The sequence below is a fragment of the Myotis nattereri genome, assembly GCF_964212035.1.
Source record: "Myotis nattereri genome assembly, chromosome: 7".
NCBI lineage: Eukaryota > Metazoa > Chordata > Mammalia > Chiroptera > Vespertilionidae > Myotis > Myotis nattereri.
The window spans coordinates 76,524,033-76,541,312 of record NC_138082.1 but is presented as its reverse complement, the minus strand read 5'-3'; the positions used below and the strand labels follow the sequence as shown (position 1 = coordinate 76,541,312).

At 45.2% G+C, this 17,280-nt stretch overlaps 1 protein-coding gene across 1 annotated transcript in view; it reads left to right on the top strand.

Moving 5' to 3' along the window:
• Positions 1 to 2,013, top strand: part of R3HDM1 (R3H domain containing 1) — a 112,248-nt gene extending 110,235 nt beyond the window's left edge. The window contains exon 26 of the mRNA XM_081095379.1: positions 578 to 2,013. Coding sequence (XP_080951505.1) covers positions 578 to 939 — 362 coding nt within the window. The 3' untranslated portion in view covers positions 940 to 2,013. The remainder of the gene's footprint in view (positions 1 to 577) is intronic.
• Positions 2,014 to 17,280: the final 15,267 nt, after the last annotated feature.

Genomic DNA, 17,280 nt, shown 5'->3' with positions numbered 1-17,280 from the left:
CATCTCAAGTTGGAGAGCATAGTAAGGTACAGGTTGGGTTTAGGAGGGATGAAGGGACCAAAGGGAAACGATGTGTGTGACGAGTACAGGTAGAATGAGCTCTTTGCCTCTGTTGTTTGAGAAAGGAAGTAGCCCTTACGTCCATACGGAGGCAGTGTGAATGAACAAATATGTCACCTTCCGTGGCAAAGTGCTGTCAAATATGTACCTTAACTTTCTACTCAGCTTCATTGGGTGCGTAGGGCAAGTGTTGCTATCTTCCTTTTACACTGGGAACGTGAGGTGCAGGGAGCTGCCCAGAAGCACACACCTCATTGGGAGAAACCACTGTGCAATGCTGTGTTGTGTGTGTGCAGCTGTCAGTGAAGACTGAAATGGGTAGTTGGCACTGTTAACTCTGCACTCCTTGCCAGGGGGTACTTAGGAATGATTGAAAGATTATCATAACAATTATACTTTTGTGGATTTGAATGGTTTTAGAAAATTCTGTTCATTTTCTATGTCATATTGGGGTTAGAGTACATTTTGCCTCTCTTCAGTAACAGGGATTGTTAATCCTACACCTTTTCCCTTCTAGTTGTTGGGAAAGTCTTGGAAATTACTGAACTACCAGATGGAATAACTCGCATGGAAGCCGAGAAGCTCTTTGGGGAACTCTTTAAAATTGGCGCCAAGATCCGGTGGCTGCGGGACCCCCAGTCCCAGTCCCAGCTGCGTCGTCACCCGCTCTGCTGTGGCAGCGGGGACAGCACTATCAATTCTGAACGCTCTAAACCCATTGACTTGGCCTCCACGTACACCGTCCTAGCCACATTCCCCTCCATCTCAGCTGCACAGAATGCATTGAAGAAACAAATTAACTCAGTTAACAAATTTAAGCTGAGAACAAGCAAGAAGCACTATGACTTTCACATTTTGGAAAGGGCAAGTTCTCAGTAACAGTCACCTTGGACCCTGGGCCTTTATGATTCCCCTGTGCTCTCCCATCTTTAATTGGCTTGGTATTCAGAGCTCCTGTTAACATGATAGAGACTCCTAGGGGGTGTGGTCAGGGTGAAACAGCTTTTGAAGACAGGCCGGTGTTCCAGCAAAGCGGGGAGATCCACACTGCACCCCAGTGACTAGGAATCCACATCGGAGTCATACAGCTTTTTCTGAGGAAATGCTGTTCAAATGTCTCCTGACTTTTATAGTTATTTTGTTTTATATTTCTGAATTCTTGTATCAGATCCAAAGCTCTGTTGTACAGCAAATTATTCTTCAAAATTATTACAATTAGTTGCAACCTGTATTTCTTTTTTGCAGCCAGCACGGTGTGATCCAACATAGAATTTGGGGGAAAAGAATACAGGAATAGAATAACCAAGTCAGAACCATTTGCTGTCCTTTTGAGGGGCTGAAGGGTGACTAAGGAGAGCCCACAAGCAGATTACTCTTCCCCTGTATCTAAACACAGAAACAATTTCCAGAAAACACAGAATTCCCTCAGTGGGTTCTTTCCTTATTCATTTAGGTAGTATGATCATTAAGTGTGAAGTAAATTATGTTCTTAAGGCCTCGCAATCAAACCACTTAGACTCAAAGGGGAATAGGAATCATTCTAGGCTGGAAAATACTTTTTTTAAGTCCTTCCAATAACTAAATGCCACTTATTTGCATTCCCCTCCTCGTGGATTTTTTGTCACCTACAGAAATGCATTTGATGAGTGCTGGAAACTTCTTAAGCAGTTTAAAGTTTGTTTTCATTGTTTGCAGCAGATCACTGGACATCAAAGATTCATTGCACTAATTACAAGGAACCTTTTTTTTCAATTCTGTGTAATTTGAAAGGCTGTACAATGTGTGCTGATGCAAGCCTTTTTCAGTTCAAGAGAATAAATGTTTACAAATATAGACCCACTTTGTCTTTTGCAAATTAAAATCACCTTTTTAAATGAGTGCCAGTAATAAAGACCTAACTTGTCCTGCAGATTTTAATTTTAGACTTAAAGATGAAAGACAGTAAACCCTTCATTTTTGCTTTTTTCCTTATTTATTTAATCATTTATATTGAATTTATTGGGGTGACCTTGATTACTAAAATTATAGGTTGGTTTCAGGGGCACAATTCTATAATACATCATCTGTATATTGCATTGTGTAGTAAACCCCTCATCTTACAAAATGTTTTACAAAGCATCACTTTCTCTGTGGCAGTGATTTTAGTGGGTACAATTCATGTCACCTCATTCTCTCATAAATGTAATACCAATACCTTGCCCGTGTTGCTCAGTGGTTGGAGCGCCAGCTCATGCACTGAAGGGTCACACGTTTGATTCCCAGTCAAGGGCATATACCCCAATTGCAGGTTCAGATCCCTGGCCCCATTCCAGTGCATACCAATCGATGTTTCTCTCTCTCCTTCCCTCTCCAACCCTCCCTTCTGCTCTAAGAAACAATGGGGGAAAAATATCCTCGGATGAAGATTAAATATATATATAAAAAATACCAATCAATTGTAGACAATTTGAGTATGAACATCTATATATATAAAAGCCTAAGCGACTGGTCAACAGGTCACTATGACACACTGACCACTAGGGAGGGAGCAGATGCTCAATGCAGGAGCTGCCCCCTGGTGGTCAATGCACTCCCACGGCCAGCCAACCTCCCTCAGTCCCTCCCCGTGGCCGGCTGGCCCCAATCGGGACTGAGCAAGGGACTCCACCCATGCACAAATTCATGCACCAGGCCTCTAGTACTTATATAACTAAAAATAGAATATTGTTTGGTTAAAGAATTTGTGTTCTTAGCCAATATATTGATCATCTGATTGTCCAGATTAGCTCAAATGCTGTATCAAAAGCCTTCCCTACTTGTTAGCCAAGCAAAGTGCTGGGAAACACAAAAGCTAGGAGGGTCTGCCATATACAACTTGCCTGGAGCCTGGTTCGCTTGCAGCCCAGAGTGGGGGCGCTCAGGAGGAGCAGGTGTTATTAGACCAGCACAGATGTTCAGGTACACCAAAGCATTTGCAAAGCCACACTTGGTTCCTGGGGGCAGAAGTTGGAGCTGCCTTTGAACCATGTCAGATTAAGGAGCTGTACATAGAGGAAAAAGTAAGGACTATTAAAATCACATTCAAGGCCTATTGAATTTTTATCATTTTTGACTAGAGAGTCGAAGATCTTGGGGAAACATAATTAAGATCGGCATTGCAGCAAGAATTATTCAATCCGTGAATGGGGATGGAGACCAAAAAAAAAAACACCCACAACCCCATGGTTTATTTCAGTTTTCCGAATATTTAACTTCTGCAGTAGGAATCCCTAGTAAACCTAAGAGTAGGTTTGGGGGCTTTTTTTAAATTGAGATATAATTGACGTATTTGTTTCAGGTGTACAGCATAATTATTTGATATTTGTATATATACTAGGATTGTGAAATAATCACCACAGTAAGTCTAGTTAACATCACTTCATATAGTTACAAAATTTTTTTCTTGTGATGGGAACCTTTAAGATCTCTTAGCAACTCAAATATACAGCACCGTATTAATTATCGTCTCCATGCCGTACATAAAACCTAAAAGATCCTTAGTTTACCCTGTAAGAGCTGACATCTGCTCAGAGGAAATAAGAAATCAGTGAGGCTATTGTTAAGTCACCACCACCACTACCCCCATTCCCTGATAATCACATGGGAATATGAAATTGCCAACCCTCCCCCATACACACAAAAAATAATGCACCCATTCCCTGATTATATTCCCCTGTTCTTTTTCTAGAATCTGATTTTACCTATAGAAAAATGCTAAAGCACACACAGGAAGCATTTAAAATGTGATTTGACCCAGACTAAATCTTCCTAAGGATAGCTTCAAATGCCCCACAGCCCTGGCTGGTCTTCCCCAGGGCACTGACCATATTTAGGAGCAGAGAGTACTTTTATGAATAAAACAGGCTACTGCTACCTGTGCCAATACAGGGTGGGACAAAATTAAGTTTACAGTTGTATGTGTAACAGTTTAGTCTTGTATTATTTATTATTGTTATTTTCCTGCCTTTGTCACACCCTGTATTAGCAACTCCAGCAGCCCCTTCTTTGGGAACAACAGGAGGCATTTAATAACTTTTCACTTATACTTTATTTTTTTATATGTTTTTATTGATTTCAGAGAGGAAGGGAGAGGGAGAGACATAGAAACATCAACAATGAGAGAGAATCATTGATCGGCTGCCTCCTGCAAGTCCCACACTAGGGATCGAGCCTAAACCTGGGCCTGTGCCCTGACGGAAATCGAACCCACGGCCTTCTGATTCATAGGTCGATGCTCAACCACTGAGCCACACTGGCTGGGCCACTTCTACTTTAAAAGAAAGCTGAAAATATGGCTTGTGGTTAGTTCTTCAACCTTTATCTATGAAGAACATGGATATGTTGGGTATGTGTGTGTAAATCTAGAGCACAAAGTGCGTTTGCCATGATGCTAACAGTCATTAATATAACTAGCTTAGCCTGTCTGGCATAGCTCAGTGGTTGAGCATCCACCTATGAACTAGGAGGTCACAGTTCGATTCCTAGTTAGGGCACATTCCGGGTTGCGGGCTCGATCCCCAGTGTGAGTCATGCAGGAGGCAGCCGATCCATGATTCTTTCTCGTCACTGATGTTTCTCTCCCTCTCCCTTCCTCTCTGAAATCAACAAAAATGTTTAAAAATAACTAGCTTGACATCTGAGCTGATGACAAAGGAAGAATCTAATCTGCACCATCCCTCTCTCCTGCTGCAGACTAAAAAAAAATTGTTTTTCTGATCCCACCAAGTAGGGACCGGTGGCCTATGCATAGTGTGAAAACAGGCCTCCGGACAGGCCACAATGCCAGAGTGGCTTGGGAAGAGTCAAGCCAGCACATCAGCACCTACCTCAGCAGCTGAACAGTTGGGTTCTTTACATGTCAGCAACAGAGAAAATGGAAGTGTGCAACTTCAGCAGACCAGCCCCAGGGCCTTTGTGAAAGTGGCCAGATCCCGGATCCTGGTTGCTGTCTGCCCAGCAGATAATGAGATGTGGTACGTTACAGTTTTCAAAGGCAGAAAGCACAGCAGATTCCATCTTCTGGTTCCCAGTGTGACCCTAGCATAAAGGTGCTCTGTCCTTGGTGGCATGATTCAAAGCTGGTCCCATGTTGCTTGGAATTCTCAGAGGCTATGAACAGATGCTAAAGAAGCAAAGTCTCAGGTGTAGCCATTCAGCCCACAGCCCTTCATCAGCATGAGGAACAGGCACACACAGCTGCCCTTTAACCTAGCCCCAAGCCCACATATGCTCAAACTGCGTAGTGCATGCTTATTAGCTATTTTCCTCTTTAGTGTCTACTCTTGGAGTCATTTTGGTTTGATTTCACCAGCATCAGAATACTGGAGGAGTTTAAGGAAGGGACATAGGACCGACTGAATCAGGAAACTGGTAACAGTTGGTTCATTGCAAGGGAAGCAGGAAGTCTTGAAATAGATAAATTAGCTACATAATCCCTCCTCTCCCCCCAAAAATCTGCAGTTTCAGTTACTTCTGTCTGTTTAACAGCATCTTAGAGAGGAAAGGAGAGATAGCAATGTTGATTTGTTGTCCACATATTTATACGTGCACTGGTTGATCGAACCCAAAACCTTGGTGTATGGGGATGATGCTCTAACCAACTAAGCTACTTGCCCAGGGCCTAAATTGAGTGGTTTAAAGCGATATTGTGGGTCAGGAATTTGACTTTTGGTCAAACTAAAGATAACATCTAGATGTCTTTCAGCTCCAGGCCCAGAAAAGCAGCAAAACCAGACAAAATGAGGCCATGGATGACATCAGGACCAGCTGCACAGACTAATGGCCCCGGCCCTAGTGCTGACCAATCAGTAGAGACCACTAACCCGAAAGGACACACCTGGGAAGCTGCTGCATATTCTACTAAGATCCTCCCATGATAGTATCCCTAGAATCCCTGCGTTTTGAGAAACAGAGAAAAACCCTCAAGATGAAGCCCTGGCCAGCTAAGTCGGTTAGAGCAGTATTCCAATACGCCAAGGTTGCAGGTTGGATCCTTGATCAGGACACACAAAAGAATCAGCCAATAAATGCATAAGTAAGTGAAACAACAAATCAATGTTTCTCTCTCTAAATAAGTTTAAAAAAAAAAAAAAAACTCAAGATGTGCCCCTAGCTGGTTTTGCTCAGTGGATAGAGCGTCAGCCTGCAAACCAAAGGGTTCGATTCCGGTCAAGGGCACTACCTAGGTTGCAAGCTTCTACCCGGTCTGGGCCCTGGTTGGGGCGCATACAGGAAACAACCAATCGATGTTTCTGTCACATCAATGTTTCTGTCTTTCCCTCTCTCTTCCACTCTCCCTAACAATGAATGGAAAAATATCCTCAGGTGAGGATTAAAAATATATATATATCAAGATGAAGGATCCAGTGCTTGCTCACTTGCTCTGGAACATGCACTTGCCTGTTCCCCTCTCCTTCCTCCAGGCATGTATTTTTGTTTGTTTTGTGTTTTTGTTTTTGTTTTTTGGTTGTAGGTTTTTTTTGCCTTTCTTTCTCCTACAGTCCATGGGCCCTTCTTTTGCCTCTGTAACAAGTTTCCTGAAGAGGCTAACTTCTTCCACAGCTCACTTCTTCTACCCCTGTGACCTTTTTTTAATTTTGTTTTATTGCTTAAAGTATTACAGAGTATTACATATGTTTCCTTTTTTTTTTTTCTCCCCTTGACCTTCCCCTGGCCTCCCCTACCCCGCAGTGTCTTGTGTCCATTGGTTAGACTTATATGCATGCATACAAGTCCTTCGATTGATCTCTTACCTCCCCCCCCCCCCGCCCCCACAACCATCCTCGGCCTTCCCGCTGCAGTTTGACAGTCTGTTTGATGTTGCTCTGCCTCTGTATCTATTTTTGTTCATCAGCTTATAATGGTCTTAATTATCCATAAATGAGTAAGATCATGTGGTATTTTTCTTTCATTGACTGGCTTATTTCACTTAGCATAATGCTCTCCAGTTCCATCCATGCTGTTGCAAATGGTAAGAATTCCTTCTTTTTTACAGCAGCGTAGTATTCCATTGTGTAGATGTACACAGTTTTCTAATCCATTCATCTGCTGATGGGCATTTAGGCTGTTTCCAAATCTTAGCTATAGTAAATTGTGCTGCTATGAACATAGGGGTGCATATATCCTTTCTGATAGGTGTTTCTGGTTTCTTGGGATATATTCCTAGAAGTGGGATCACTGGGTCAAATGAGAGTTTCAGTTTTAACTTTTTTAGGAAACGCCATACTGTCTTCCATAGTGGCTGCACCAGTCTGCATTCCCACCAGCAGTGCACGAGTGTTCCTTTTTCTCCACATCCTCTCCAGCACTTGTTGTTTGTTGATTTGTTGATGATAGCCAGTCTGACAGGTGTGAGATGGTACCTCATTGTTGTTTTGATTTGCATCTCTCGGATGATTAGTGACTTTGAGCATGTTTTCATATGTCTCTTGGCCTTCTGTATTTCTTCTTTTGAAAAGTGTCTATTTAGGTCCTTTGCCCATTTTTTGATTGGATTGTTTATCTTCCTTTTGTTAAGTTGTATGAGTTCCCTATAAATGTTGGAGATTAAACCCTTATCGGTGATAACATTGGCAAATATGTTCTCCCACGCAGTGGGCTTTCTTGTTGTTTTGTTGATGGTTTCTTTTGCTGTGTAGAAGCTTTTTATTTTGATGTAGTCCCATTTGTTTATTTTCTCTTTAGTTTCCAATGCCCCCACCTGTGACCTTTTTTGTTGTTGATTTCAGAGTGAGAGAGAGAGAGAGAAACATCAATGGTGAGAGAGAATCATTGATCAGCTGCCTCCTGCATGCCCCACACTGTGGATCAAGCCTGCAACCCAGGCATGTGCCCCGATTGGGAATCGAACCGTGACTTCTTGGTTCATAGGTTGACACTCAATCACTGAGCCACAATGGCCAGGCTACCTCTGTGACTTTCTAAATAAATTTCGCTTGTATTTGAGTTCCTTGGCTTTAAATTATTGTCTTAGCCAAACTCAAGGACCAAGGTCTAACCTCTAGTGCCATTCACCATTAACAGGTCCACATGGCTTTTCCCTCTAACAGCATAGCCTGGGCTTATTTGTACTCACCATGCTGTACACTGGATCCTCAGAACTTATAACTGGAGGTTTGTACTCTGATTACCTTCACCCATTACCCCTCCCTACGCCCCTGCTCCCCACCCTATCCCGCCACCCCTGGCAACTGTTAGGGTCACTGAGGGAGGAACACACAAGGCCAAAGTGGTAAGGAATAAAAATTTATTAGGTCATCTGGATACCAGAGGGGCTGAGCCCCAAAATGGCACCAGCAGCCAGGGGTGGGGAGTCAGAGGTTTTAAAGGACTCTAGGCGGGGTTTTTCAGCAGGGAATTCTCTGGGCGTGTCTGGATCCTGGGAAAGTCCTGAGGGGAAGAATAATGGTCTTGGCAAGTGGAATGTGGTCTACGAGAAAGGGAATGTCGTATGTGAAGTTGTCTGAAGGTCAGTTCCCAGGAGGAGGGGTATCGATTCAATTATTTGATCAGACCTAACAGAAGTGTAATTTATTTATTCTGCTGTGAATTGGCCCTATACCTTTTTTTAAAAAAGAAAACAATAGAATGCATCAGAAATTACATTCTGGGACTCCAACATCAGGTTTTAAGAGGCCTTTTCTTATTCAGCCATTAAAAAAACAAGGAGCCCTGGCTGGTTTTGCCCAGTGGACAGAGCATTGGCCTGCGAACTAAAGGGTCCCAGGTTTGATTCCGATCAAGGGCACATGCCCGGGTCTCGGTCTTGATCCCCAGTGGGGGGCATGTGGGAGGCAGCCAATTGATGATTCTCTCTCATCATTGATGTTTCTATCTCTCTCTCCCTCTCGCTTTCTCTCCATAATCAATAAAAATATATATTTTTAAAAAGACAAGGAAATTCTGCTATTGAAGACAACATGAATGAACCTTGAGGACATTATGCTGATAAGTAAATTAAGCCTAAGAAAGACAAATATGTTATGATCTGATTGATCTCACTCATGTAGAATCTTAAAAAAAAGCAAACTTTTGGAAACAGAGACTGATTGGTGGTTATTGATAGGGTCACCGAAGGAGGAATGCACAAGGCCAAAAGTGGTAAAGAATTATAAATTTATTGTTACATCTATGAGCAGAAGGGCTGAGACCAAACTGGCATCAGTGAGGGAGCAGGATTTTATGTCTCTTCTAAAGGTCAGTCAGAGTAACCGGTCAGACAGATGCAAGTGGGAGCCAGGTGTAGGTGGTACACTGGAAACTGGGTGAGGTGGTTTACTGGACACTAAAGGCCGTTAATTGTGAAACCTATAATGAGAATAACAGGAAAATTGCTGGGAGGAGCCAAAGCCCCAAGTGGGCATAATGGAGCACAAGAATGTGCTAAACATTGCGCGTTCTCTCTCTCTCTCTCTCTCTCTCTCTCTCTCATCTCTCTCTCTCTCTCTCTGCCTCTTTCTCTCTTTTTTCTTCATAAGCTGGGGTTCCTGCAAACTGGGATTGATGAGGGAGGCCTATCTTGTTCTTCTGTAACTTCGTGCTTAGGTGGAGTGTAGAGACATCCCTAATTAGTCGGTGATTGAGGGAGGGGATGATATCCAGTGTAGGTCTTGAATAGCATCACTTACCCTATGGATTTCTGGGTAATTGCCCCTCCCTTACTATGCCAGACTGGTCCTTCCCCTAGAGAGGAAGAGGAATAGGCACCTTCCTAAGCTGTGAGGAGGTCAAGTTCTCTTCGATGTTGGAGAGTAACTGCTGCCAGTGAACCTCTCTGGTCCTGGACTGTAACAATACTTTGGGCGATTTCCTCTCCGTTATCTGCAAGGTCTTTTGATCCCAGGCCGACAAGATCAAAACAACGGGCTGAGATCAAAACGGCATCAGCGAGGCAGAGTAGGGGAGCGGGATATTTATGTCTCTTGTAAGGGTCACTCAGAGTAACCGGTCAGCACAAGTGCAGGAGGGGCCAGGTGTAGGTGGTCCACTGGAAACTGGGTGAGGTGGTTTCCTGGAAACTGAAGGCTGTTATTCATGAAACCTATAATGAGAATAACAGGAAAATTGCTGGGAGGGGCTAGAGCCCCCAGCAGGCATAACCCTTGGGGCTCTTGCTTGGTGCAGGTTTGGTCTGCTGTCTCTGAAAAGAGACTCGTCATCCTGTTTGTTAAACAGGAGGGGACCATGTGGAGCTGGTTCTGCGGTTACACTGGTTTACAGAGCTCGAGGTGGTCTAGCCCTGCTCACATCTCTGACCTTGTACCGCCACAGAACGCCTGTACTGGGAGGTTGCCAGTCCCCCTATCCTGTAGCTATTCCTAGGCCGGCAAGGAGGGCAATGCCCCTTCTGGTCCAAGAGGAAACTTAAAGGACTGATTATTAGGATCAATGTCCATTTGGGGGTGAGATATATTAGGGTGCAGGTCCCAGTCCAGTTGGCTGGGAGACAAAGAAGGCACTGGTGCTGTACAGCAAAGTTTGTGGCATATGTTGGGGGCCGATTGAGATACAAAATAGGTGTTCAGAAGAAAGGTTCCCTCTGGGGAGATGGGGTCCAAGGTGGTAAATTTCTGTGAGGCCTCTGTGAGGCGGGAGAGGAAGAGAGCTGGATTTTCGTCAGGGCCTGAGTGATCTCATTAAGTCTGTCATAGTTGACTGCCTTACGGCAGCCTTTTTGAATCTGGCAATGAGACCAATGATCCTATGACTATGCAGCCAGCACCCTAGAGAATTAACCTGATAGTCCCATCTCGGGTCAGTTCAGGGGACCGTGTCAGCACCCAGGAGGTTGGCCACCACATCCTGTCTATGGGGGGCATCTGCATGGTCCTGAGCTGCTAACCAGACACACTCCTCCTCTGGGGTTAGAGAGGAGGACAGGATGACACAGATGTTGTACCTGGTCAGGTCATAGGACGGGGTCAGGTACTCAAATTCCTTGGTAAAGGTGGTTGGGTCGATGGAAAAAGACCCAAGACATCTCTCAATCTGTGCAAGGTTGGACATGGAAAATGGGATGTGTATCTGGATAATACCCTCGGCCCCAGCCACCTCTCAGAGGGGAAGGACAGGGGCTGGAGGCTGGGGTCAGGGAATGAGTAAGAGGGGGCTTGGTAAGGTGGTTGAGGGGGTGGACAAAGAGGTGGAGTCCAAAGACAGGGGGACAGTCAGAGGAGGGCCATAAGGAAGTGGGTTCAAGGGACCCAGAGGGATCAGAGAATCGAGTGATCAGAAGGGTCAAAAGGAGAGTCTGAAGGACCTGAGGGGTTGGAAAGGACATAGAAGCCTCAGGGTGTAAAGGTCTCGGGTTGGCGGGAGGGGGCTTTGAGTGGAGAATTACGATTTGATAAGTTGAGCAAGTTTGACAGAGAGATGAGATTGAGGAGTGTAAAGGAGGTCTGGATGTAAGGGATCTCTGACCATTTCCCATTGTGGTGACAGAGCTTGTCTAAGTCCCCCGAGAATGTTAAAACCGAAAGTTCCATTCTCAAGCCAGTGTGAATCATTATCTAATTTATACTGTGGCCAGGCAGTAATACAATAGAAGATAAGGCACTTTGGCCAGACCTCTGTGGAAAGGCCAAGTGTGTTCAGATTATGGAGGAAACATCCCAAAGGAGTGTTTTTGCGGGGGACAGAAAAAGAATTCCCCATGGTGCAAATTAGGAAGAGGAGGTAAGCAACAAAGGGATACCTGGGAAGCTAGCCTAGAGGGAGGGTGACCCCGCCTTCTAGTCAGGCTCCAGAAGTAGGAAGACAGTCTGATCCACATGGTAGCATCCCCGGGATGAGGAAGACGGTGGGAACTGATTCTGAGGCCGAGGCCGGACTGGAGAGGGTTTCTGGCCTAGCACTGGGTCTTTGTCTGAGCCAGAAAACGGCAAATCAGAAATCCAGAAGAGTGATCCAACTGTTACTCACGGGAAAGGAAATGAGCCGGTATTGAGTGCAGGGTCAGCAATGGGATGGAGAGGTTCCCCATCCAGCATCCTCCTTGGCTAGTTTGGGAGGGCCTGTCAGGGAGGGAGGCCTAATGGAGACCCAAGTAGGAGGTAAGTCCAGCTTGAGCTGCCGCTGCCTACTGCCCTCCGAGTAGCAGAATGAAGCCAGGGCAATGCTCCCCTTCCCGGTGGAACCCTCCCAGGTTTGGGCACCAAATGTTAGGGTCCCCGAAGAGGAACACATGAGGCCGAAAGTGGTAAAGAATTACAAATGTATTGTTACATCTGTGAGTAGACGGGCTGAGATCAAAACGGCATCAGCGAGGCAGAGTAGGGGAGTGGGATATTTATGTCTCTTGTAAGGGTCACTCAGAGTAACCGGTCAGCACAAGTGCAGGAGGAGCCAGGTGTAGGTGGTCCACTGGAAACTGGGTGAGGCGGTTTCCTGGAAACTGAAGGCTGTTATTCCTGAAACCTATAATGAGAATAACAGGAGAATCACTGGCAGGGGCTAGAGCCCCCAGCGGGCATAACCCTGGGGGCTCTTGCTTGGTGCAGGTTTGGTCTACTGTCTCTGAAAAGAGATTCGTCATCCTGTTGAACAGGAGGGGAGCATGTGGAGCTGGTTCTGCGGTTACATTGGTTTACAGAGCTCGAGGTGGTCTAGCCCTGCTCACATCTCTGACCTTTACCGCCACAGAGCGCCTGTGCTTGCTCTTTCCTCTACCTCAGTGGCTCTCAACCTTGGCTGCACATTGGAGTCACCTGGGAATCTTTTTAAAATCCTGATTTCTGAGCCTCATCCTCTGGAAATTGTTTCTTTATTACTAATGTTGTGGCCCCACCCCATAACAAAGAAAGAATTTCTGGAGGATGAGGCCCAGAAATCAGGATTTTAAAAAGATTCCCAGGTGATTCTAATGTGCAGCCAAGGTTGAGAACCACTGCTCTACCTGGAATGCTCTTCCTTTGAACTTAACCTGACCAGTGCCTTCATCTTTCATACAAGTGTCACTTCAACAGTGAGGGCTTTATTAATCACCAGTCTAACGTAGCTACCCAGACATAATCTTCTACATCACTTTATCTCCATTTTTTGTATATCATCAGTATCCACAACTAGAATGTAAATTCCATGAGATCGGGGATCTTATTTTGCTTGTGGTTGTATTCTCAAGAAGCTCATTAGCTTGTTGTAGGCAGTGAGATAAACACGAGCAGGGCCAGGACAATGGGTCATGTACAGAAGGGCACCAGGGTGGAAAGCCCCAGGTGCCTGACAATAGACACTCAATTGTAGGGTGGCTTTTCCTCCCCGAGCAGATCACTGGTTACCCAACGGTTCTCAACCTGTGGGTCGCGACCCCTTTGGGGGTCGAATGACCCTTTCACAGGGGTCGCCTAAACACATTCTGCATATCAGATATTTACATGACGATTCATAACAGTAGCAACATTACAGTTATGAAGTAGCAACGAAAATAGTTTTATGGTTGGGGGTCGCCACAACATGAGGAACTGTATGAAAGGGTCGTGGCATAGGAAGGCTGAGAACCACTGGGCTATGCGGTTTGGACCCCTGACCTTTCCTCCCTGGAGACTAGCTCTAGGCCTCAGTGGTATTTCAGCTCAGGCCCAGATAAGCAACGAAACCACAGCTGACCTCAGGCAAACCCAGCTGCATTGAACAATGACCCTCTCCCCTGGCGCCGTCCACTCAGTCCGTGGAGCCCACAACTCTGAAAGGACACACCTGGAAACTGCTGAATATTCTACTGGAGATCTTCTCCTTAGACCACCCCTACAATCTCCTTAAAACCTTTAGGACAGAGGACCCAGCGGGCTCTCCCTCCTGGGAGCGTGCCATTCCCTTTCCAAGCCACTCTCCCCACCCCCAGGCAGGTTACCATTAGCTTCCTCACTCCCAAGCTCCAAGGGCCCTTCCTTTACCTCTATAACTTGTTTCCTAGGCCCATGTCTTCTAGGAATTACTTTTTCTACTCTATCGTTTAATACTCTATCTCTACATTTTTCTACTCTATCAAATAAATGTCCTCTTACAGTTTGGGTCTTGGCTCTGAATTCTTTCCTAACCAGAACCCAAGTACTGAGGTTGCGGAACCCAGGTTTGGTCTGACCCCACCGGCCAGACACCTGGTGCTCTTCCCTCCGTCTGCAACAAGCTGTTTAACAAATATTTGCTGACTAGTTAATGACAAACAGAGGGTCAGAGGATCCTGCCTCGCTTGCAGACCTGGGATTTCGCTGGTCTGGAGCTCTCCTGAATGACATCAACAGATGGGTGGGAGCTGGGATGGAAGCATGATTCAATTCTTCCAGGGCTGGGACTGGAGCAAGGCGGGGCTGGTCTTCGGAGATAGGCTGGTTGGTCGCAAGGCTAAATGGAATAAAATGTGCCTACGAATCCCCTCGACAATCTTGTTAAAGGTACAGGTTGTAATTCAGTAGGTCTCGGGTAAGGCTTAAGATTCAGCAAGTGGCTGATGCTGCTGGTACTCAGTCTACAATCTGAGTCGCAGAGCACTATGGCATCTCCATTTTCAAAGAAATAACAAAGAACACAGCTAGCTGGGACTTCCGTAGATACCCTGAGAGGAGGAGGTTATTATACTAGGTTATAAAACAATCATACAGCTCTCACATATCATTAGCTTGGTTAACCCCACATGAAAACAAACAAGCTTCTTCAACTAACTCAAGAACAAAAGACAACAAAATACTCATTTTCTAGTTGGGCCCTCACAATGTCACATCAGTGCAAATATCCATGCGCTGTTCCTCTCTAATTGGAGCCTACATCATCCTACAATCCACCTTTCCCAACACATCACTCTTTGTCAAATTTGGACACCTTTTACATGCCCTTTCTATATTTGGGAAGTCTTTCTACGCCCAAAGAGCAACCAGGGTGACTCAATTCCCAGCTTCCCTTTTGCTCAGAAAAGCTGCCCCCCAGCGTGGCTGTGATCCAGGCTTGTGATCTGGTAGTTTCTGCGTGAAATCCCAGAGTTCAAGACTGTTCAGCCTCATCCCCAGAAAGTTTGTGAGTAAAGAACCTTTAATAAATCATGTTTCTGCTTAAACTGGCTAGAGTACATTCTGCTGTTGGCACCACTGTTTGTCCTGTAGTGGTGAAGAAAAGGTACAATAAACCTAGTACAGTAATAACCTCCTCTACCAGGACTACAGACCTGCCATAGTTTCTATTTCCCATAGGAAAAAGCTCAAATCCCATATACTCCGGCTCAAGGTTACCTCTTGGCCTCGTGTCCCTGTACTCAGCCACTTCCTCCAGCCATACTGCATGCACACTGCACTCCAGTGCCTGCTTGCTCGTTCCCTTTCTGTGTAGAAATGTTCACAGGGCTTTCAAGACCTTGATTGAATGATCTTCCTCTAGCCTTTCTGGCCTCCCAACCTCTTGCAGAACTCATGCCCCTTTCATAGCACTCCGCACGGCCAGTGATTCCAGGGCTTGTTATACTTATTTCACTGAATTACAGTTATGTATTCATGTGTGTGTCTCCACAAAGGCAGGGACCATGTCCTACCCATGGTATCAACCAGGCAGTGCAGATGCTTTAACTGCAGTTGACAGGAAAATAAAGTGTCTTAAGCCACCACATGTGCAAAGCCCTCACTCAGATGGTGCTTGCAGGATTTGTTAACGGAGCAGCTCAAACACACTCCCAAGAACCCAGTTTCCTTACATCTCTCAGGCATGTTGACTTGCCTTTTGGGCTGGTTCCTCCCATAGCTGCTACAGTTCTAGGTGTCATTTACAGATGACAACATTCAGAAGCAGGAATGGGACCATCTCTGCGGTACGGCTTTTCCAAAGTTCCCAATAGATTTCTCTTCACCTCTCCTGCACTAGAATTACATCACATGCCTAAAGAGATTATCTGATAAGGGGAAGGAGAGCACTATAATTAGTTAAAGCAATTAAAACTCACCCCCTTGAGGTGGGAAGAGACTCAGCAGGATCCCCAAAGGACGAGGCCACTTGGGAGAGCACCAATAAAAGCAAGGTTGTTAGCAGAGAAGGAGTAGGTGGCGGTAAAGTAAGAAACCAAGTCTGATCCATTCCGTCTGTCCTTCCAGTGCTTAGTGTGGTGCCAAGCACATGGGTGCTCAGAAAATGTTAATTAAATAAATGAATGAATAAAGCACCAATGGATTGTGCCATGACCTCTTAACGCCTATTCCTATTCTTACTGCCACCCCTCTAGTTTAATCCCTTATCATCCACTCCTGATTACTTCAGTAGCCCCCCTACTGGTATACTTAACCTGCAATTTCCCCTCCCTCTCTTCCCCTCTATCCAAATCCTATGCATGCTTCATCCATAAAGACTGACCTGATTACTCAAGTCAGATAAGTCTTCTGAGATAAAAATAACACCTGATGCTTATTGAACATTTATATGCTAGGCATTATACTAAGGGTTTATAATGCTTAAAATTATTTTTTAAAAAACAATTAAAAGGACTAAAACAACCAGGGAATTTATTTCTTCAACAGAATAGACCAGAGATAGACGCTTCAGGCCTGGCCGGATCCAGGAGCTCGGCAATATCATTAGGATAAACTGTCTCCATCTGCAGGCCGTTCTGTCCTGTATTGGCTTTATATAGACAGATGGTTTCCATTAGTTAGCAAGCTAGCCACCAGCAGACCCAGCTTGCACGGTTCTCTTAGCAACCCAAATGAAGAATAGTTGTTTTCTACTAGTTCCTACCAAAATCCTTAAATTGAATGTCATTGGTCTAGTTTGGGTGAAGGACTCTCCCTAAACCATCATGTGGTCAGAAAAAATTGGTTGACCAGCTCTGGTCTTATGCTTACTTCTGGAGGACAGGGATGAAGGCAGCACTACCCAGACCACATAGGCTGAGAGTGACTACCCAAGGAAAGACTTGATGCTGTGATCACAGGTGGAGAAATGAACACTGGATAGGCAGGGACACCAGATGTCTATACTACATACATGACATCACTTTTTTTAAATCCTCACCCGAGGACATGCTTAGAGGAAGGAAGGTAGGGAGAGACAAAGAGAGAGAGAGAAATATGGATGTGAGAGAGAAACATCGATCAGTTGCCCTCCATATGTGCCCCGACTGGGTATTGAACCCGCAACCCAGGTATGTCCCCTGACCGGGAATTGAACTGGCAACCTTTCAGTGCACAGGACAATGCTCAACCAACTGAGCCACTCTGGCTGGGCAGTATTTCATTC